This window comes from Lactuca virosa, chromosome 4, assembly GCF_052849685.1.
Source record: "Lactuca virosa cultivar CGN04683 chromosome 4, Lactuca_virosa_CGN04683_v6, whole genome shotgun sequence".
NCBI lineage: Eukaryota > Viridiplantae > Streptophyta > Magnoliopsida > Asterales > Asteraceae > Lactuca > Lactuca virosa.
In genome coordinates, this window is record NC_136429.1 from 340,532,159 (window position 1) to 340,555,985 (window position 23,827).

At 34.3% G+C, this 23,827-nt stretch overlaps 2 protein-coding genes across 3 annotated transcripts; both read right to left on the minus strand.

The window, feature by feature from the left end:
* Nucleotides 1-1,286: 1,286 nt before the first annotated feature.
* LOC145106186 (uncharacterized) lies at nt 1,287-3,688 on the minus strand. Its single transcript, XM_079043205.1, has 6 exons — nt 3,452-3,688; nt 3,230-3,385; nt 2,971-3,085; nt 2,699-2,867; nt 2,318-2,454; nt 1,287-2,029 (listed from the first exon to the last, which is right to left on the minus strand). The coding sequence occupies exons 1-6, from the start codon at nt 3,686-3,688 to the stop codon at nt 1,287-1,289; spliced, it is 1,557 nt and encodes a 518-aa protein (XP_078899331.1).
* Nucleotides 3,689-21,196: 17,508 nt separating this feature from the next.
* On the minus strand, nt 21,197-23,496 carry RAD52-1 (cobalt ion binding protein). Of its 2 annotated transcripts, XM_079045631.1 has the most exons (5): nt 23,105-23,496; nt 22,009-22,046; nt 21,809-21,903; nt 21,518-21,697; nt 21,197-21,393 (listed from the first exon to the last, which is right to left on the minus strand). In XM_079045631.1, the coding sequence occupies exons 1-4, from the start codon at nt 23,425-23,427 to the stop codon at nt 21,554-21,556; spliced, it is 600 nt and encodes a 199-aa protein (XP_078901757.1). In that variant the 5' UTR covers nt 23,428-23,496; the 3' UTR covers nt 21,197-21,393; nt 21,518-21,553. The 2 variants fall into 2 exon arrangements, with proteins under 2 accessions (XP_078901757.1, XP_078901756.1); XM_079045630.1 differs by having other exon boundaries at nt 21,197-21,697; nt 23,105-23,495.
* Nucleotides 23,497-23,827: the final 331 nt, after the last annotated feature.

Genomic DNA, 23,827 nt, shown 5'->3' on the forward strand with positions numbered 1-23,827 from the left:
AGAGCACATAGGGTAACTCTTTTCAGCCTTGCATTCTACCTATGTCTGACCTGGCTCAAACCAAATAGCATTGTATCTTAGGAATATCTTCTTCACTTAACAAAACATGTGCAATGCTTCTATGTTTTCCAATTCCTTCCAAAGGTTAGGAATATTTATTCCTAATATGATGTCAAAAACAACTTCATGTAATCCAGTTTTTATGTAAACTAGTTTTTATGTTCAAGTTTGTATTGGATTTGGTATTACATAGTAAAATATACGAAATACTCATAACGAAAGTAAGAAAAATAAATTATCCAAAACTTAACTTTCATTCAAAATGGGAGCATCATATATATACAAGAGAGTCCTTATCGAAAACAAAACAGGAAACAACAAGATACTTGGAGACTAAGATAAAGATAAACTTGGAGCTTAAGATAAACTAGCAATCTATAGGAATAGATAAATACGAAATCCTTTACTCCCTCTCAAGATGGAGCATGCAAGTCCCGAATGCCCAGCTTGTGCAGTAAAACCTTAAGTCGTTGTGCTCCCACAACTTTAGTGAACAAATCTGCCACTTGGTGAGATGTATGACCACAAAGAGGAAAAACTTCTTTAAACAACACACGTTCACGAATATAATAACAATCCATCTCAACGTGTTTGGTACGTTCATGGAAGACTGGATTGTTGGCAATATGTCTGGCTGCTTTATTGTCACAAAATATGAGTGTAGGTCCGGTAGAAAATACATCCAGGTCTTTAAGAAGCCATCGTATCCATAAGACTTCACTGACAGTGGTGGCCATGTGTCTATACTCTACTTCAGCAAATGAACGAGAAATAACTGATTGGTTCTTTGTTTTCTAGAAAATGGGAGATCCTCCAAAAAGCACTAAGAAACCTGTCCTTGACCGCCTTGTAACTACACAATCTAGCCAATCAACATCGTAGTAAGCAACAAGACTTGTCCCTACTTCTCTTGGAAGAAAAGTTCCTTGTCCAAGAGTCGACTTCAAATAATGTAAGACATGTATGGCTGCATCCATATATGTTTGATGAGGATCATAAACGAATTTGATTAACATGTTAATCGAGTATGCAATACCAAATCTTGTAGCTTGGAGATAAAGCAACCTTCCCACACATCGTCTATACTGTCATTACACTAATCGATTTTCAAATTTTGCTCCATGTGGAACGCACTCGGAAGACACCCCATCATTCAACAATCCTCAAGAATATCCAAGGTGTACTTTCGTTGGCTCAAAAAAAGACCATTAGAAGTCCTTGCAATCTCAATGCCAAGAAAAATACTTCAATGGACCAAGGTCCTTAATGCTAAACTTGTTATCTAGATAATCCTTTGTTTGTTGTATCTTTTTAGCATCGTTCCCAACTATGACAACATCACCAACATAAATAAGAGTTTCCACAAATTTGTCTTGTTGCTTATAGACGAAAAGAGAATGATCGGCATAGGATTGTCTAAAACCAATACCCAACAAATCCATGGTGAACTTTTGATACCAATTACGAGAAGCATGTCGAAGTCTATAAAGAGACATCCGAAGTCTGCACACTTTAGTCTCTCCTTCCTTTGCAAAACCTTGAGGAATATTCATGTAGAATTCTTCGTCCAAATATCCGTGCAAAAAGGCATTGTTGACATCCAACTGATGAATAACCCAATCCTTCTTCACAACAATAGTCAATAATGTACGGACTGTAACAAGCTTTTCCACCGGTGAAAATGTGTCATGAAAATCTACACCCTCCTGTTGTGTGAAACCTTTAGCCACAAGATACTCCTTATATCTTTCGACTTCTCTGGCGAGTTTGTATTTGACCTTATAGATCCATTTGGAATTGATGACACGTTTTCCAGCGAGCAGGTCTTCAATGGTCCAAGTTCCATTTTGTTCAAGAGCTGAAACTTCCTTTTGCATCGCCTCTCTCCGCTTGGCATTTTGCATGGCTTCTTTAATATGCTTGGGTTCCTCATGGGATTCAGCGGCTGCCAAAATAACTTTGTGCGAATCTGTAAATTTGTCATAAGAAATAAAGTTAGCAAGATTATGTACCGTCGAGGGTCGTTGGTGGTGCATGGTCTACCGAAGGGGGCAATTTTACTTCAAAATCATATAAGTGCTTTAGTCGAGATATGTTCCTTCTCTCTGATTCGCTTTTGGTTGTACATCAATCTGGACAGGAGGTACATGATTTTCAACACTTCCCTCGTTTTCAGACCCTATGTCTTCGCTTAAAGCTGCCTCATTCGTAGGGTCAACCTGACTTTGAAAATGTTAATGATTTTCGTTATGATTACCAACACCCTCATGACTAGCGAGGTTTTCATCTTCATGTGTTGTTCCATCGAGGAAATCAGATTCAACATTGTGTGTGGCCTCCTGTTGAGAACTTGGAGTTTTGAACGGAAATCCATTCTCAACAAATCTAAAATCTCTAGATACAACGAATTTTCTATCTTTAATATCATAAATCTGATACCCTTTTGCCTTTGGGGGTACCCAATAAACACTCCCGGTCTCCCCCTCACTTCAAACTTGTCTCCCTTCGTTTCCGTATTTCTTGAATATACTAAACAACCAAACACCTTCATGTGATTGTAATTGGTTTCTTCCTACAAACAACTTCATATGGAGGTATATGCTTTATTGACTTTGAGGATAATCTATTGATAATGTACGAGGCAGCTAGTACACATTCTCCCCATAATTTAACAGGCAAGTTTGCTTCAAATTTTAACGTGCATGCTATCTCAACTATGTGTCTATGCTTGCGTTCAACCACACCATATTGTCGTGGTGTGTGAGGACAAGTAGTTTCAAGTGCGATTCCTTCCTTAGAATAATAATCTGTCATGATTGTTGATATAAATTCACCACCATTATCAGCTCTAATACATTTTTATCCTTTTATCAAACTGTGTTTTAACCATATTATGGAAATTCATCAAACAGATTCCAGCCTCCCCTTTATGTTTCAACAAATATACCCATAAAGCTCTACTATAATCATCTACTATGGTAAGAAAATAGCAAGCACCCGAGTGTGTAGGTGTACGATATTTACCCTAAACATCACAATGAATTAACTCAAAGCAACTATTAGTTTTTATTGAACTTTTTGGAACAGGAAATCTAGTATGTTTTGCCTTTACACAAGAATCACAAACTTTATTCTCCAAAATACTAGAAAATTTTCCTAAGATACTAACATGTTCAAGCTTAGACATGAAAGCATGACCCAACCTCTTGTGCCACAGATCCACACTACTTGTCATCATCACCTTCCTTTGCCCCGCCTTCATGCCCATTCGGTATAGACCTTGCTTGCACTCACTCACGCCAATCAGGTTCCTCGAGTGTAAGTCCTGCATGTAGCAAAAATCAGGAAGAAAGGTTATAGCACATTGCAAGTCCCTTGTTAATAGACTAACAATCAATAAATTGCAATTGAAAGTGGGTATATGCAAAATTTTATCAATTTTGATGTTGTTTTGCAACTTGCGGTTCCTTCTTCCTTCAACGTGAATATGGTCACCATTAGGAATAGTAATTAGTGGTTCAAAGGGGTTCTTTGGGATGTTTTGAATCAACTCTTGGTTGCACATTATATGCTTAGTGGCGCCCAATTCAATGAACCAAGTATCATCACAATTAATCTTACTAGCCATGTTCATAGTAGGAGAGAAATTGACTTCCTCATCTTTTGAAAAATGCTTGAGCAGTATTTGGTATTGATCGTCAGTCAACCCCGGTATAGGGCTTTATTCCGTGTTTGCATAAGAAGCTTTTGGCTTGCCCTTTTCTTGCTTAGATTTATTTGGCCAGCATCTAGATATCCAATGCGCTTGAAGCAACCTTCTTTGTTGTGTCCCTTCTTTCCGTAAAAAGTGCATCGTTCTGGTTCATCGGCGCTTCCTTTCTTGGGCTAATCCTTTTGCACGACCTTTTTGTATTGTTGTTTGTGATCGCCACCTGTTTCCGTTTGATTTTGAACAAAAGTCTGAAATGTCGTTGCTTCGTTACAGGGCCTTTTGGGAGTTGTGATGGCTCGTTGTTGTTCGTCCTCATCGACAATATGATATGCCATTCTAAGCTTGGTGTGGGTTTTGTGGATAGGATCTGAGTTTTGATGATGGAATACTCATTGTCAATACCCATAAGGAATTCGTACAACCTCTCTTTATCTCTGGATTCGTTTAGTCTTTTGCCCAGCTCACAGGATCAACCAGTGCAATCACAACGTGGAGTAGGTGTTGTCGATTGAATTTCATCCTATATGGAACGAAGTTTAGTGTGATAACTAGAAACAAATGCTCATTCCTGCCTTGTCGTCGTGAATTGCTGCTTTAGTTCTGTAGCACCTGGTTCCTAGTATGTATTTTATTTAAGTAATTTTGCATTTTTGGCCTGGGACTCGACGAGTTGAAGGCCCAACTCGCCGAGTAAAAGCGAGATGAGACGCGGGACTTAAGTATGGGACTCGTCGAGTCGGGTCCTGGACTCGACGAGTAGGCTCTGTCTGGATAAAACCCTAATCTGAGGGTTTGCACCCTATTTAAACAACCTTATACAGCCTCCATCGCCCCTTTATGCTCCCAGAAACCCTCCATAACAAACCCTAAGTGTTTTGGTGCAAGATCTAAGGCTTTTGAGTGATTTTGTGGGTTTTTTATCACAAGGAAGAAGGAAGAGCATAGAAGGATCAAGAGGAGACTGAAGGATTCGAGTTTGGTGCATCATTTGCAGTGTTTGAAAGGTATAAAGTATGTACCTTGCTTGCTTATTCGTTTGATCCCTTTTTGGGGAGATTTAGGGCTTTTATAAGCCATTCTTGGTAACCAACCATGATTGCAAGCATGGTTGGGGGTTGAGGCTTCGGATCTAGGCCCATGGAAGAGTTACAAGGCAGAAAAGGGCTGCTTTTGCACCCATGGAAGCCCCCATGCAACTTAAGAGCCTCTTTTAGAGCCTTTTTGGCTCAAAGTCCCATGCATGTACGTAAAGTCCGTAACTTTACGTGCTAGATCGAGTTTAGGGGCCTAGATCTATCATTTGGACAAGAGTTAAACACCAGAAATCGAAGGAATAGACTTGGGACTGTATCGACTCGGCGAGTCATCCTTGGGACTCGGCGAGTCCGAGGCTTGACTTCTTTTTCTGTTATGGTCCAAGAGACCCAGTTGAGTGAAAGAAAGGTTTTAGAGGGTCCAGGAGAGTGACCAAAACGTATCGGGATAAGCCATAGTCCTGGAGTTCATGGACTCGGCGAGTGCATGAGTCGACTCGGCGAGTCCAAGGCAATCTCCCAACTCTTGAAGATGAACTCGACGAGTTGTTCATACAACTCGGTGAGTCGAGGTCAGGACGTGTTCATAGGATGAAGATGGACTCGACGAGTTGTTCATACAACTCGGTGAGTCGGATGAAGGTTAATCCGGGGTGGTGTTAGAAGGAGAACTCGTCGAGTCGTTGCTAAACTCGACGAGTAGAGTCGTAGATGAGGACAGTTGAAGAGATAGGGACTCGACGAGTTGGCGGCCCAACTCGACGAGTAGAGACGTGGATGAGGGCAGTGGAAGAGATAGGGACTCGACGAGTTGGCGGCCCAACTCGGCGAGTCGGGTCAACTGGAAGTTGACTTTGACTTTGACTTGGACTTGGTCAGGGGTAAAATGGTCATTTTACCCTGAGAATAGATATCAGACTCTGATTGAGTGTTTTGTGGGGATTATAGCCGGAGGATTTCCGGAGCAGCAGCAGACAGTGATTTCCCGCACAGATTATCAGCAGCTACTCGTTCGAGGTGAGTTACCTTCCAGTAGCGGTGGGTCTACGGCCACAATGCCGGCCCACCAGTAGGAGTTGTATGATTGGATGATTGTCTTTGTGATATTCATCTAGGTTTGTTACTGCCTGATATGTTATATGCTAGCATGATATGTATATGTGACAGTAGTAGAGTCCGGTTGTTAGGACCGGAGGGTAGGTCAGACACCCCAGATATGTCTGACAGTATGTGATGATATGATTATATGCTGGCATGATATGTTATATGTGATAGTGGTAGTAGGGAGGGAATAGTCCCCAAGTTCGGTTGTTAGGACCGAGGGTAGGTCGGACACCCCAGAAACGTCTGACAGTATGTTTATGTTATGATATATGTGATAGTAGCAGTAGGGGGTGGAATAGTCCCCGAGGTTCGGTTGATAGGACCGAAGGGTAGGTCAGCACCCCAAAATGGCTTGACATGGGTAGGTCAGCACCCCAGAATGGCTTGACACGGGTAGGTCGGCACCCCAGAATGGCTTGACACGGGTAGGTCGGCACCCCAGAATGGCCGTACTGGGTAGGTCGGGCACCCCAAAATTGCCCGGCAGTATGTATGCGATATGTCTGTATGGTATGTGGTATGATGGGGGAACTCACTAAGCTTTGTGCTTACAGTTTTAGTTTTGGTTTCAGGTACCTCTTCGTCTAAGGGGAAGGAGCCGGCAGTGTAGCAGCTCATCAGACACACACATGATTTTCGCATGGAGTTTTCTGGGATTGTACTCTGATTGATTTTACTTTGACATTATGATTTCAGACACATTGTTATAGTTTTGTTTGCAAATGATATGGCATGGGAAATGTTTTGGTAAACTATGTTGAGAACTACTTAATTTTTTAAAAAAATTGGGCTTGGAAATTGGGATGTTACAAGTTCGTAGGCTCGAGGCGTACTTTCTTTCCTATACATCTCTTTAGTATCACTCCAGATGTCACTGGCTGTGTTAGCGTATTTGACACTAGATCTGATGTCCTTTTCCATGGCGGTGGTCAGCCATCCTTTTATCATGGCGTCACAATGCATCCATGGCATTTAGATCTCCGACTTTGCATCCGGTTTGCTGATCGTCCCGTTAATGAATCCAATTCTTGAGCCTAATCATTGTAGTTTTTGTAGGTAAGGGTATCGTTTACATGCATCTGTTTGGGGTATTCTGATGAATGAATGTAGTAGGGTGAGATGGAATCGATGGTGGTGGCACATTCACCCTTCGACGACTTCGGTGTGTCTCCTGCCATCTTGGCGATTTTCACAGCAGGCACCTGCTCTGATACCATAAGAAAATTAAATTCTCCAAAACTTAACTTTCATTCAAAACGGGAGCAGCATATATATACAAGAGAGTCCTTATCGAAAACTAAACAGGAAACAACAAGATACTTGGAGACTAAGATAAAGATAAACTTGGAGCCTAAGATAAACTAGCAATCTACTAGGAATAGATAAATACAAAATCCTTTAGAAAGAGGATCCTATTTCAGAACACGAAGAACTTATCTGCAATTAATTAGCTTTTATATTTAAGTTGTTTTTCGTATATGTTGTGCACCTGTTAGGACCGACTTTATGTTTCTTGAGTGTGGTTAGTGTTTCTTTTTCCAAAATATGTATGTTAAGATCGACTTTATGTTTCTTGAGTATGGTTAGTGTTTCCTTTTCCAAAAATATGTAGTCCAAAATAGAAACCCTATTCCTAAACACAAAGAACTACTATAAAATTCATTGATTTTTTTACATTCAAGTATTTTTTGCATATGTTTTATAATATAAGCTTTTGGGACTACAAACTTAGGTGGAATGGGGACAATGTATTTTTTAGGGCATCTTTAAGAACTACAACTTAGGTGGTTTTAGTATTTTTGTATAATACTTTTTATAAAGGTTGGCTTATGGCCGGTTTATGACCATGGAAGGTTCCACCACTAATTATTATCTTTCATATAATAAGTGTTACACACATATTATATATATATATATATATATATATATATATATATATATAGATATATATATATATATATATATATATATATATATACTATCTTATTATACAAACCTTACTATTTCTAAAAATAGATTTAAGACGTCCAAACCTTTAAGCTGAATGTACAAACATTTATCAACAAATTACAAAATACAATGCATTAAGTACAAATGTAAAATTAATATTGAAACATTCAAACCTACATCCTTATCTTACCCAATCTAGAGGATTTATGCATTCAGTCCGTCAACAGTTGAAAAGTCAAAAGATAAGATTTTGAATTGGTCAATTACAGCCTGTTATCATCATCCCTTAATTTTCCAGCCGGTGGAGATGAAAACCCGCTCAAACAACTCAACAATTTGAAATTTCCACTTAATCCTTGTGGTTCCTGTGGATCTATACATCTTGCTTCATACAACTCTGTTCACATTTGCTCTAAGTCCCCCTCTCTTACTCACCGATCACATCCACCGTCTCCGCACCACTAACAACGCCGCTTCACTTTTTCAACCTCACTTCTTCAACACGAACATGCTCCTGCATTCTCCTCCTCTCTCATTTGTCCTTTGTCTTTCACGATGACGAATTGGATTGCCAGACTGTTACCCTTTAATCAACGACCACCTGATACGGATTCACCAAGGTACCCCTTATCTTTGTATTTGGGAACACTTTTCTATTAGAGACCCAAAAGGCTTCTCTTTGTTTATGTTATCTTGCTCCATTCAAGATCATGAGAAACTTTTCATGCGACTTTTTTGTTACCTTTTCATTATCAAATTTCTTTTGTTGTAGGATAAAATCGGGTAGACCAGCAAGAAATAAAAATATCTTTGTGTGCGTGTCTAACAATATCGTGCCCCAAAGCTCATTCTCTATCTCGATTTCAATCCTTGAAACTTACTCTTGATCTTGATATTTTGTAGATAAGAGACACCCTACGATTTCAAGCCCTAAATTTCAAAGGTTAGCAACAGTTTCAAGCCCTAAAAATCACTTTTGATCTCAACTTCAAGCCCTAAACCACAGTTTTGATTTTGATTTTGATGTTTTTCAGATAGGAGACAAGATATGATTTCATGCCCTAAACCTCTCTCTCTCTCTCTCTCTCTGGTTTACCATCAAGGACACAAAACATTACGATTTTGTTTTTTTTTTCTTTTCTTCTTTTGATTTGTTGCATACACATAAATTTTTGCTACATACATTTAAAATTAAAGATCTTTTTTCGAATTGAAGGGTTAGATTTCATATTTGTATGTATGTTTAACAGGTGAACCTGAAAATAGAAGGTTATAAAAAGGTTGGAGGCGATTGCAGGAAAAAATTCCACACAGAGGTATGTATTTTTGTGTGTAGGTGTGTGTATCTCTGTGTGTTTTTATGTGTATAGTTAAATCTACTTTAAACCTGATCTATCTGTGGATGAGTGGCCACAGGTTTGTGGTTTTCATGTTATATCTCCTTAAATGCCAAAGCTTCCTTATATCGTTTTCACTTTTCTATGAAAATTCTGTAATTAAACTTTTGAACATATATTTGTGAGTGAATGATAAAATAGGAGGAACAAAGAAGTATGGAAATGGAACGGGAATCAGTAGATGCAGAAATACCCAAAATCGATTTCTAGCCCAACCGCTCCAGATTCAGATCGCTTCTTCCATTAAACCTCTATCGCCCATTTTCTAATGCTTCGATTTTCATCAGTAAGTGTCAATGCTTTGTCTTTCTCTCTATTCACCTCTTCTGAATCTGTGCTTTACTTATTTTAACTGATTGTCAGTCTTGCATTCTCAATTTTGTAAGTTTTGTTTGTCGATTCTATCATCTTTGTGTGCTTTGACTTTCAAATAAAGTTCACTTCTCACTCTCAGGTTCGAGATTCACATCGTTTCTTCCATTAAACCTCTATCGCCCATCTTGTAATGCTTTGATTTCCATTGGTAAGTGTCAATGCTTTCTCTATTCGCCTTTTTCTAAATCTTTGTTTTTCTTTTTTAATTGATTCTCAGTTTTAGATTCTCAATTTTGGAAATCGTAAGCACCACCGCACCACTAACCAGTCAAAGCCCTCCAGAAACATGACCAAAAAATAATCTTGATCGATAATAACTAAAATTCATAGTAATTGTTTGCTGTAACAATCGTAAAAATTAGGTCGATGTCCGTCGAATGACGACCGTAACTAATTTTTATGGAGGACTTAATGTACGATGTTCTTAAAAATATAAATATATATTTTAGCAATAAGAATCGTTTAATATAGATTATTATTCGTATACGACTAGTTATATGCTAATAAAACCAATAAGATACATACAATTATGTTTATGTAGTGAAAGAGTTATATTTATAAAAATATCTAAGTCCTTACAAATGTTATATGTAATAATAAGGGGACTTGATTATTATATGACAAAAATATAACAAAATAAATAAGTATGAGATGTATGTATGTGTGTATATGGTTAGATATCTCGAAAGTTATCCATAAAAACCCAAAAGTCCATTTTTGACACTACACCCATTTAAGAACTAGTACATACAATCAACTCTAAATATATCTAGAACTAGCATTGAAGGCCAAGTCAACTCCTAAGAATCTACCTCTTCCTATTCACGTAATTAAGGCCTTCCAACCACAAATGCCTCAAATTCTCATTATGAAGCAAGTACCACTCATTAAAGGAGGTTGCTTTAAAGCTTCACTTTGAAGTACAATGTAGATGAGAGACTTTAACACACAAACACATTCACCTCACGTTTTCTTTCTTCCTTCTCTTCTCCCTCACATATTTCTCCACTCATGTAAGTTACTAGTACACATGCATGATGAATGTATGACAAAACTTCTAACTTTCCTCCATGAGTCAAATCCATCTTGAAGCATAAATACCCAGCTATGTTATAATTCTTTTCCTTTACATATTTTAGCCCCAAACTCACCAAAACACCTTAGCCTACCTGTTCTTTCTTTTCTGCATCGTGATCCCCAAGAACACCTCTATTTGGAGGTGTTGTGGACCTGTTTTTCCAGCAAGAAAAGAGGGCAACATAGCTGTTAATTTTTCCATGTCTTTGCTGTCAAAATAAGCTCCAAACACCCACTGTTTTCGCCCCTACCTGTTGCTCTCTCCCTTGTGCGAAACAGCTTCAAAAATAGAAAATTAAGGAGGCAAAGAGGCTGCCGAAACAGCCCCTGCCACCTTTTTGCTGTCGAGAACCACTATAACGGTGGAAACACTTCGTGTTTTCTTACCTTTTCGACCCTAAAACAGTCCCATAATCATCATTTCAGCGGGATGGAGTAGTTCCGGGTCTTCTTCCAAGAGTTGGTGAAGAGTTACGACAAGAAATTTCCGGGAAGTCAAACGAAACCGAACCGAAAATCACGCTCCAAATGTGAGTCTTTATGGCCCCGTTTTTACATTTTTACTTATTTGGGGGGAGACACATACTTGAGTATTTTGATATAATAAAATGGCAAAAAGTTTATATGTTACATGCATGCACAGTTAGTACTAGTTGCAAAAATTGTTAGAGTCAATGTTTATTATAGGTACTAATTTTACAAATGACGTTTGTTAAAAAGGTGGTGGTTAGTAATGGTTATACACAAGAATTTTATAAAATGTTAGACTTATTTACAAGCACTTGTGTAAACAAAAAGTTAGATAAAAGTAATCTAGTGTCATATTATTTGTCGGGACAAATAAAAGTATCGTTAAGAACTTATGTCAAAATTTTGATAAATGAACATGTTTAACTTGTCATGATAGGTATAACCATATGACTTGTGTATATTAGGGCATTAAGCTTATTTTTCATCAACTATTGATAGTAAAGAATTAAACGAGATGATAAAATAAAAATATACAAATGAATTATAAAATGATATCAAAAGTATGAGAATAAACCACAAGTAGTTATATATTATGGTATAATACGAAATCTTTTCGATAAATAATGTGTTTGTATTTTTAAGACTAAAGTTTACTTACAAACGAAAATAATACGTTTCAACATTAAGTAAATATTAAAAACACAAAAATATTCGATTAAAGCGACAACCGGTCAACCGACGTAACACCGATACGTATGAAGTACTCGACTACGCTAAAGGAACGTCTTTCCTATCGGTTGGTAGATTGAAATTATTTGAGTCAATACCGTCTCTTTATTTGAAAGCTAGGTTAAATTTAATATTTAACTAAATGCACTAGATAAAAATAAAATCATAAATAAAGACTCGCGTTGGTGATCATTGGAAGCGGCGGATTTTTATTGTCATGTATCTCGCGGATTGTGTATCCCGTGTGTGCTTGTGGGAGGAATGTATCGAAAGGGGTGGAGGAGAGAGTTTGTTGATGGTGTGTTTTTCCCTTGTAAGGATCCGATCTTGGAATCGACACCTAGCTCTATAACCGTTAATCCAGGAGGAATCATATACTGTAGGTCTATGTACACGGCATAGATTTATAATAAAGAACTTTGGTGTAGATCTAATTCTTATGGAAAGATTTATACGAATGGTTATTTTCCGTCTGTGGTTGCTAGCTACAACTTCGTCTGACGAGGCAACAGACGTCAAGTGTTTCTTTCTTCGTTACTATACGACTGCTTTTAAACGTTAGTAACGATCTCGATTCCTCTATATTTATTTGTATTGTGCCTGTGTGGTTTGTTTATTGCGCCTATGCGATTTGTGGAGGAGCGACGAATAGTGTCGGTTATGGGCAAATTAATATATTGAAGATTTTTATTCGAAGATGTATAGATCTAGATTGAGTCAATTCTCCCAATTTGGGACCGAGAGTGTCGAGTGTTAGGACGTTATATACTTCTCCTTACGACATAACTTCTCATAACGGACAAGATCCAGAGAATAAAAATCATTATGAAAATGACTAATATTTATCATTTAAAAAGTGGTTGAAGAGAAAAATATGTTTTATAATTTACCGGTCTTTGGAAATATTATTTTGAATTATAAAAACCTTCGGAGTCAAAAGAAAACCTATAAAGCTCACCAACATTATTGTTGACGTATTTTAAAATGTATGTGTCTCTAGGTGTTCAAGGTGGCCAGAAGAACTCTCACCATGTGTGAGGATGATGGGTTTGACGTTGAAAATAAACTGTTGGCTCTATAGTAGCCTGTTGTCTCTTTTATGTTGTAAGAAATTGAAATACGCGTATAACGCTTTTGGACTATTAAACAGTGTGTTTTGTCATATTCATACTTCGGATGAATGTAATGTTGAATAAATTCTGTTATTATTTCATTATATGTTGTTGACTATGATCCAAATGTCTAAGTCGCAAACCCGGCGTTTCCGCCGTTGGTCGGGGTGTGACATTTGCATTCATCTGTGCCCCGACCTAACTATTCTCACACTCTCCCTGAGGATAACTGACTTGCTTCTTCTTTTGTTGATTAGTTTCCTTTTGAAAAAAGTATTGCTTAAGACTTTACTCATATGACACTATGTATGTGTGTATGTGTGCGTGTTGTTAAGGAGAAAAATGAATGCTTAGCAGTTGCCCGCCAACTGTTCGATGAAATTCCACTAATACGTACACATAATTACACTGGGCGAAGGTAGCATGGTCAGTCAATTCTCTTTTCTCCTTTTTGCCCTTATTGTTATTTTTGTGTACCAGATGATAAAATCACTTACTTAGAGATATACACCTCTAAAGATGCAGTCATTAAAGGGTCAAGAAAACTTAAGATGGTGTTTGGTATATTAAAAATCAATTTTGATATAATTTTTACTTGAAAAAAAAATGATAGTTTTATTTTAAAATGTTTGTTGTGTGATGTGCTTAGTCCCAGAGAATGGTGAGACTCCCATGGAGCTTGATGATTTAGACTTTAAAAGCCCTGGCATTGCATTTGCAATGTATAATGTTGATGAGGTTTGGCTTTTTAATTTTGCTACCTAAAACATTTTATATCATAAAATTATTAAAGCCTTACTATGAGAATTTTATGTTTTTTTGGTAGTCTATCTATGCGTATGGTGAATTATTAATGGCAATGACACTCTCAAAGAGATCACTTTTATATTTGAGCTCTAAAATTACTATTTCGAAGAAATAAGATGGGAAGTATTAGTATCATTCTTTTTAATATAGAATTTGCTTCGACATTATCTACATACAATATTTGTGGCATTATGGTCTACTATATTTTGACATGTCTGAAGAACATTCAATATGGTAGTTTTGTACTCTGTTGATGGTGGTTGTTGAATGGTATATAAATGAAGTAATACAAGTGTCTGAGTGCATGAGACACACAAAACTTGGATTTAGAAGGATCCTGACCAACCTTGAGTCCCGGTCTTATATCGGGGTAATTCTCAGTTACAAGTATCTCATATCATATCTCTATGTATGTTATCTTAGGCATATAATTTGCACTTCACATGGCTGAAAAAGTGTTTTATAAGTTTCGTTTCAGATTGAACTTTTTTTGTTGCTTAGGATTTGTTTGATGATTAAATAATGGCCACTCAACAACCTGGTGACGTTTTGGATTTACCGATGTATTGTTCGTCCAACAAACCTTCTATAGTCAAGGCAACCAATATGCTAACCGTCTTTGAAAGAAAAGTTCAAAGTGTTTTTTAGTATTAATGGTCAATGATGTTTGACATTAATTTTTATGGATATTAATGTTTGACAGCAAAGTTTGAAGTCATTTTAGTTTAGTGTTCAAACATTTTGAGTATTAATGTTTATTAAACATATGTGGAGTATTATTATTTAGTTGTTTATGTGTAATTTGACAACACTTCAATAGTTTATTCTTGTCTACACCTAGCTAAAGCCAAATATTTTAAATCAGTTCAAAAACTATATTAAAGTACATTGTCTTTAATGACAAATGAATAAAGTATTTTTGTTATTACCTACATTATTCTAATAAAGACCACGACAACAGAAAACCGAAACTATCATGAACTTTTTTGGAGGGTGTTGGAGATAATTTTTTTCCTTTTTGAAATGAGTTGTAATGCTCAAATGAAGAAATATGAAAAAAAAAACAAAATAAAACTTAAACTTAAAACTATTGTTCAGTTATATGTTAAATTATATTTTTATATATTAAATTCATTAAATAAACATGTAATTAAAATTAAAATTGCATCTAATTAACTATAGAATTTTTTTCTTTTTCTAAAATGACTACTAACTGTAAAAAAAAATACAAAGACTAATATATATATTTATTACTTAAAGTTTCATTAAAAGATTCAAATTAACTTGAAGCATTTTCTTATTTTCGTATATTTTCTTATATTATTATACTTTCTATATAATAAGTAAATTTATAGGTTACATACATTTTCTTTTTAGGACAACCTATGTCTACATAAACCTAATTAGATGGAACCATTTTTTGGCAAATGATATGTGGCGATTTTTTGTGAGTTCTTTCGAACCGATTCGTATCCAGGTTTTTGGAACATGTTTCAAGATGGAACAATTCACGACCGCTGTGTGTTCTTTAAATATGATATGTCATTAAAATCAATGTTTCGAAAAATGGTTTTTTAGTTGAATCACTTTGGTGATCATTTTAGGTTCAACCAGTTCGAATGTCGGTTCAACACGCTTTCCATAATTTTTATATATTTTTATTTTCCTATCCTATATATATATATATATATATATATATATATATATATATATACAAACCTTACTATTTCTAAAAATAGATTTAAGACGTCCAAGTGTTTAAGCTTAGAGTACAATTAATTACTACTAAAATAATGTTAAAATTTTAAAATGTAAATTAAAAATACTTAATTAAGGATATCCTTCGTTACGACTCGGTAATGACCAATTCATATCACAAATCCAGGACTTATAGTTAGATCCTATTTTGAATTCCAAAATTCCTAATATCTCGCCCACATCTCTTAAATGATGACCACCGAGGCACCGATCATCAGTTAACAACCACCACCAAGATTTGTACTTTCGTTTCCCTCATACCCCATTTGATTCACGAAGCCCTAATTGAAAACCCGAACGATAAATTGAAACCCTAATCGTTTGTTCGGAAGAAGATTTCTATGCGTGTTAATATCTATCCTCTCTATATTATTCAATGAAGCACCATTATCATCACCACAGGACCACCTTACCATCATCTCTCTTCCTCCCTCGATGTACATAGGTAAGTCACAAATCATTTTTTTTGTTTTCCTCAATAATAAAATATGCGATTTTGGGTTTTATATTTTTCTCATTTGTTGTCAATAGCTTTTATTCGATGTATCTTCTCCTGATCTTGTCGATATTTACATAGGTAAGAGGAGAAAGGGTTTGTTTCTTGAACTATACATCCTCCTATCACCCCGCGATGAACCAGATTTGGGGCTAAGGGTTATGTACGTTTACTGGATACCATATGTTGAGATAATGAGGATCGTTAATGCATGATACCTATGAGGTCTTACAGGACTATGGGTATGTGTGCAAAAATGAAGTACACAAATCTTTAGTGATTTTTGCATTTTTATGCTCGGATTTGCAGGTTTAGTGAGGTGTGAATGAGGCTATCAGAAATATAGACTTTGATTGTAGGTTTCCAAACAATTTATTTTGTCTATTCGTTTGATATGTTCTATATTTTCGGAGTATAAGTTTTAATTTCTTAGTAATGCTCGAAATTATTATAGATTCTAACATTTTAATACAATTTTAGCATTTGGAACAAACTGTAACACTACAGTCAGTTGATTCCCAATCATCCAACAAACATATATATTATGCTGAAGATAGGTCTGGCCCTGTCTAAGTTTATCTTCTATTTGAAAACTAATTAATTGCACTTAATTTTGTATGTTATGCTATTTGTAAGATGTTTTACCTATTCCAATATTTGTTAGACCTTCAATATATGAAAATATTTAGATCTAAAACGGTGGAATGGTTGGTGCTGTTTTTTTCATCTGGTAAATCTTTTATGAATTATTTTATATGCTTTTGTCAACATTAGAAAGAAAATATTCATCTTTTTAAACCTTTTAATTATTCTTTGTAGGTACTAGGTAAACATCAATGGCGACATTGCACCTCCACCATCACATTATTGGCAGGGAAACCATCATCTACTACTATCACTTCATTTAGACCAACTTTGGTCTAAAATTTGACACCTTCTTTTGTACAGTGGAGAATGTAATATGCATAACTTGCTTTTTCCCTTGAATATAAACTCTTATAATCTTTTTATATGGTAAGTGAATATAATAAAATACTATAAAAATGGTGAATTTTATGTAAATAAATGGAAATACGTCATTCAATCTTGACATGTAAACGCTATGAATTTTATGTAAATGTGCTCGCCTGCTGGCATTCTGGAAAATTGATAGTTATGCGTCAAGTTTTGAAGATCTACTGATACTTTAAGTTGAAATATGTTAATTTACCCTTTCATTGGTAAGGTTTAATTTTTTTACATTCTGGTACCGGTAGTTTTCAGTATTTTAACCCTTCTATCTAAATATTTTTGGTATGGCTTAGTTTAGCGGTCAAGTTTTTGTTATAACCAAAGACAATCTTATCAAATTCCAAGGTTAAAATATGGTTTTTATGTTGGATTTCAAGCACAAATGGTGTTTTGGGGAAAATGAAATAAAATTTCCCATTTGTAATGTTTTTCATCGAGGTAATAGCATTGTACTTTAAAAGGAAAAAAAACAAATAGAATTCCAAGGTTAGGTTGATTTTTTACATCAGTAAATTTTGGTTCTATTCTGTTACTCTTAGGTGTATTCTGAAATACCTAAAATTCCCTTTACTAATGTTTTGATTGTGATTTATAGTTGGATCCGGTGAAAAGTACGGTCACACACAAGTTGGAAGCTTAGCTCATCCAGTTGCAATGAGTAAAATTATATATTACATGTGAATTATATTAATAATTTTGTTTGTATAAATTAAGATAATATTAAAGAATATGTGTTTTGAGTGTGAAAGATTAATGATACTTGGAGTTGATGACATAATTAGATTTGTGACATACAAAGAAAGTATTCTATAAAAGGTTTTAATATTTTTTCTTATGTTACCATGATAGCATCTCAAGAACAACATACTGATGATAAAATAATTACATACATATTCGTAATATCATATAATTTTAGTAGGCATAACTGATAAATTGAATTCAGTCTTCCAAATTCAGTCTTCCAAGATTTTCACTGTAGGGAAAAAAATCCAAGACATGCGATTATAAGCTTAAATGTAATGCTTGAAGCCTTGTAAAGATCTGCTTCTGTAATACTCAAGCATGATAATGACAAATTTGAAGAAGAGGTTTACTCCCTTATATAAAAACAATTTCTCATGTTAGGTTGATCTTTAATTTAATGTTTTATTATGTTTAATTTCGTTTTTTTAGTTATCCATGCTTATTGTAATTTTTCTAACAGATATAGTTGAGATCTCACTTTTTCTCTCTTTTCATGTTTGTCTTAAATTTAATTGTTAATTTGTTACCATTTTTTAATATATTTCTGTTTATTGTTCAAATTATACAAATCATTTTTGTAGTTATAGGAAAATGAATTTCAACGGTTGGTTTGGAAAACAAGTTTCCATTTGTTAGTCATTAAATTTTACAAATTAAATGAGTCAATCTCCTAATAATTAACCGTTTATATTATTGTTACGTAAATTAAATTCAACATAGTATTTGACTTTTTTTTAAAAAAAATCGTCAATGAGCATATTTAGGGAAAATATTACATGCTTTAAAAAACGAAATGTAAAAAGAAGTTATTCGAAGAAAGGAAACTAATTAACGTTTGGAAAGTATTTTCCAAAAGAAAACTAATTTTCACCTGTTCATAAAAACCCTAAGAACTTTATAATTGCGTAGAAATTCGGGATAACCAGCAACATACAAGAACGATGAGTTCGATCTTTGTGGAAGCAATCACATTATGATACAATGCATGTTCTTTGGAAGATGACATGTTTCCAAATAAAACTAATTGCCAAAAGAAGCTAATTTCCGGATGAAACAATTTATCACCGCCGCTTTGTGTGGGTAACGGCTAGTATATATATATATATATATATATATATATATATATATATATATATATATATATATATATATAGAGAGAGAGAGAGAGAGAGAGAGAGGTGAGTTCAATTGAGAAAAATTAAAAAGGTTGAGGATGGGGGAATCATTCTCAGCCACTCATTTAATTAGCCTCTAAACATAAAGGACACGGTGACAAACTTGTAAATATGATATAATAGCCTTCAATCACAAATACGTAAGTGTAGAGAATTAGATAACAGTTGAAATTCATTCGTTTTTTGCTCTTTCAATCCAACCTTCAATTCTGCTTGAATACGAACATATCTTCAACATCTACGATTAATTATACTCCCAGCATCATTAGAACAACATCATCGATAATCAACAAAAAATTCAATTCGTATCATTCATTCAACATCGTTCATCAAATAAAACATCGAAATTAAGGTTAGAAAAAGATCAAATCATTTTTTGTTTGAAAATTTTCATATATTTCTCTACCAATCTACTATTTTGTAAGATTTAAATAGTCAAAGTATCATATTTATCACATTTTTAAAAAAGTTAACTTGTATGCACTCCAACTGTTTGATAAAATGCATAAACTAAATTACCACGTTATATTCACATATGAATATGTTTTCTCACCTGAATCAATATGTGATTATTAAAACACAAAACAAATATGCAAGTCTGTATGTTATTCATATGTGAATAACATATAAAAATTATATATATTTCTGAAAAGACCTTGTAATATTCATATATGAATATACTGTGCAATATTCACATATGAATATACCAACTATTATTCATAAGTGAATATACGATCTAATATTCACAAGTGAATATACTATGTACTATTCTCATGTGATATACCATGTAATACGATATAATATTCACATATGAAAATATCATCTAATATTCATAAGTGAATATACCATCTAACATTCACAAGTGAATATACTATGTAATATTCACAAGTGAATACATCGTCTAATATTTAAATATGAATATACTATGTTTAGTATATGCTATATTCATATATGAATGATACTTAAATTGTAAAAAAAATTAGTCATAGTTTTTATTCATAAGTGAATAACGAATGTACTGTAGTAAAAACCTGATTCATTTTTATTCACTTATGAATAACGATAGCTGAAAATATAAAAAAAAAAAATTTATTTTATCTTAAAACTATATCAATATGGATGTCTATTTGTAGAGAATAAAAAATCATGAATTTTGTTATTTTTAAAATCATTTTTCGATAAAAATAACTTCTTAAAAATTAAAAAAAAAACGAAAAAACTATGTTTTTGTATATATTAAGGTAATACTTAGCATAGTTTAAGGAAACATGTTTTGTTGGAAAACACATGTGCATTCCTTTCCCATTTCCGCCGGTACGTTGGAGACTTTTGCGGCAAAAATAAATGATTGGCTGAGAATGATTCCCTCATTCTCAACTTTTTTTTCTCTCAATTGAACCTTCCTATATATATATATATATATATATATATATATATATATATATATATATATATATATATATATATATATATATATATATAACATTTTAGATTTGTTAGTGTTGTTTTATGTATTTTGTTAATTTCCCACTTTAGATGTTTGATTTAGAAACTTAAATATGTATTTAGATATATAAAACTTAATCATTACATAATAATAACTATTGATCAGTCTTTGGACATAATGTTCACAACATTCATAAATGAGTTTTTATTTCTCCATATCGATCGATGCATGTTTTTCTTTTATCTCCTATGAACGACAGCAAAATATGTAGTTGATCAACTAACTTCTGTTTTGGCATTGCCAGCCATTATTGTGCGACTTCGATTTATTTTTGGTTGTTTATATTCGTTGTTTCTTATCTTCTATTTGTTACAAGATGGACTCTCTATGTGCAATGAGTCCCTAAGCTTGTTCATCAAGCTATGCAACATCTTTGCAACTCTCGATAGTCGACTTCATGGAAGTGAGCTTTCGGTACCCGTTATCATCGGAGAAGCTTGTAGATTGTTTAAGTTTATCAGCGATTTTGTAATAGCAAGAAGATATATTATAGTAAACCTTTTACTTGAATCAAGTTTATTATCCTAACGAGAGTTTATAGAAAAAATATTTCACAATCAAAGTCAAGTTGTAGATGAAAGAGCGTGTTAGGTCGAAATCAAGTAAAATGTTAGGTCGGTGTTGGATGGAAATAAACAAAAGTAAAATTGTTAATTTGGTTAAAAAAATAATTAAAATATACAAAAATATAACTTTTATTTGGAATACGAAAATATTATATTATAATTTAAAACCTCGAGTAACAAATAAAATTGACATAAAAAAAAACGTATCACATTCCTTAAAAATGGCCCTTGGATTCCATCATACAAAACAAACATTTTTTTTTTCCAATTCGAATGGAGCCAACCATAACATTCCTTGATATTACATCCTACAAAACACAGCGGCAAGCTAGTTAACTTGTTATCAATTGCACCCTTGAAATAATGCAATGTAAATGAAAATTTTATATGTTCAACCACAGCACGCATATATCATATATATGATATAACTACCCAAAAATGTGAATGTGATTTTGCAGAAGCAACGATCTACAACTCTTCATGATAAAGATGAAGCCCAAGACCAAAACGAGCACATGCTCGCCGAAATGCCATGGCCTCTGCTTTCTGCACAGGATCCCCATACCCTCCCACGTCATCAACTGATGAAGTTCCAGTCGACTCCCTAAATATCTGTTCAAAAATCACCACCCAACTAAGATTATATTATAATATTGCATCTTTTGATCCTAAAATGAAACTGAGGAAAAGATTGAACCAAAAGTACAAGTTTATTATTTATACCTCTGCATCAGTCCCATAGAGTGTGACCCGATAAGTAACAGAGACGGATTTCCCATCTGGTGAATAGTTAATACTTCGGACTTCTCCAGACCATTCTGTAATAAATTTAAGGGAAGTCAGAGTACTATAATATAATATAACCAAAGTCCAAATGAAGTAGGGTAAAATACAATTTACAATCTTTTGCATGATAATAATACCTGGAGCATGCAGATTCATAATCCTGTTCACAATATGCCTGGGAATTAAAAACAGAATATCATCAACACTCATTTTAAAAGATGCATCATACAGTACTAGTATTTTAAAACACTGTCAACAGTAGACTACCATGCATATTGTAAGAAGAAAGCATTAGTACCCCTCATTCTGATATATAACACAAGTCAACCAAAACAGGGTCACTTAAAGCTAAAAGTCAACCAGACCAAATTAGCGTTCATTAATTTAGTTAAGTCTTTAAATGTTCATTTCAGAGAAACTGAGATAAAGAGGGTTAAGGGTTATATAATAACTAATAATAATTAAAAGGGGGATCATCATCTCTCAACGTTGCTCTTGAAAATATGGTTCATCTAGGACTCGTCCTTTCGCCATTCAAATCATTGTAATGTGTTTCTTTCTTTGATTAATAAAATGATTTCTCACTTTATAACTAATGTTTTGTTAATTAGTTGTTGTGGTTGCTTTTGGATTGTAAAATGCATCTTGGTTTTCCATAATTCTCAAGATTATGTCTTAATCTTGATAGTTATTGTAAGTTTTCCGTTTAGAATCACAAAATTTAACACATATCCATGAAAAACTACTACCAATTGCAAAAACAGGATAGATTTGAGATCTCAGCAACATTCAGCAGGGAGTTTCAATTCCAATGTAAATTGGGCTCTTTGAATCCACTGGTCTATTATGTCAGCCACCTAAAGAGCTGTTGTAAACCTGATTTACATCTCATGGGGTAGGGTTTAGGGTTTAGAGTTCCCTACAAAACAATTATGTAACAACCAAATATTTATGCTCAGAAGTTTGATACAACATACATTAAGTTTAAAGTTTAAACCATTTTCATCAAAGATAAATTGTGGATTACAAACTTCACTTAGATGAACCAAATAACTGGAGAGTGTGTTGTATTAACGATTTCCCGGAAACCAACCAGCAATTTGAAGGAACGCCGAGAGGAAGTAATCAATCTAACTCAATATATATATGCACATTAACTTATGCCATATTCGGAAGTTACTGGTAGAAAATATCGAAATTAAGAAAAGGAAAGGAAGAAATAGAGAAACAAACCATGGGATGTATTTGATAGAGAAGCCATTGGCCTCTACTCGGGCTCTGATGAGGGAATCCGGGACTTTCTTGTTCAGTTCTTTCAGAATTTCCGAAATCGGACGGCTTATCCCCGACGTCGGAAAGTCGTCATCTGGAGGAGGAGCTGGTATCTCACTGGTGGCGATTATCTCCTCTTTTTTCACTCTCTTAGTAGAATACAATAGACCTTGAGCACAGAAAGCGCTTTTTGCTCCGATCACATCGGACGATCTCAGTCGTAATGCGGCCGACAGCGATTTTGCAGACTCCCGACTCAGTGATTTCATCAGACAAAACACCATTGTTTCCTGAACCAAAACCCCTTTACTCGCTTAGAGGGGTTTTACATATTTTACACAGTTGTGCGAGACAAGCTTACATTTTCGGCTGAATGTCAAAAAAGTACCTCTCAAGTTTTCTCTATTTACATATTTTTACCCCATTTATATCATTTTAAGTCTTCCTATCCTTACTCCAAAAAGATTATATTCTAAATTTTATTGTAGGTTTTTTTTTTCCATAAAAGACAATGTATTTTTATTTTTTCTTTTTATACTTAAAACCTTTTTTTTTTTCATAAAGGGTTAATCATCTACTTGGCTATCAATTTTGGTTTTTCTTTTTTCTATATTTAGGTAACCATGTTTTTTCGTACGTATTAAACCAGTAAATTTGTTTGACCTATTTATAATAGGGTAACAT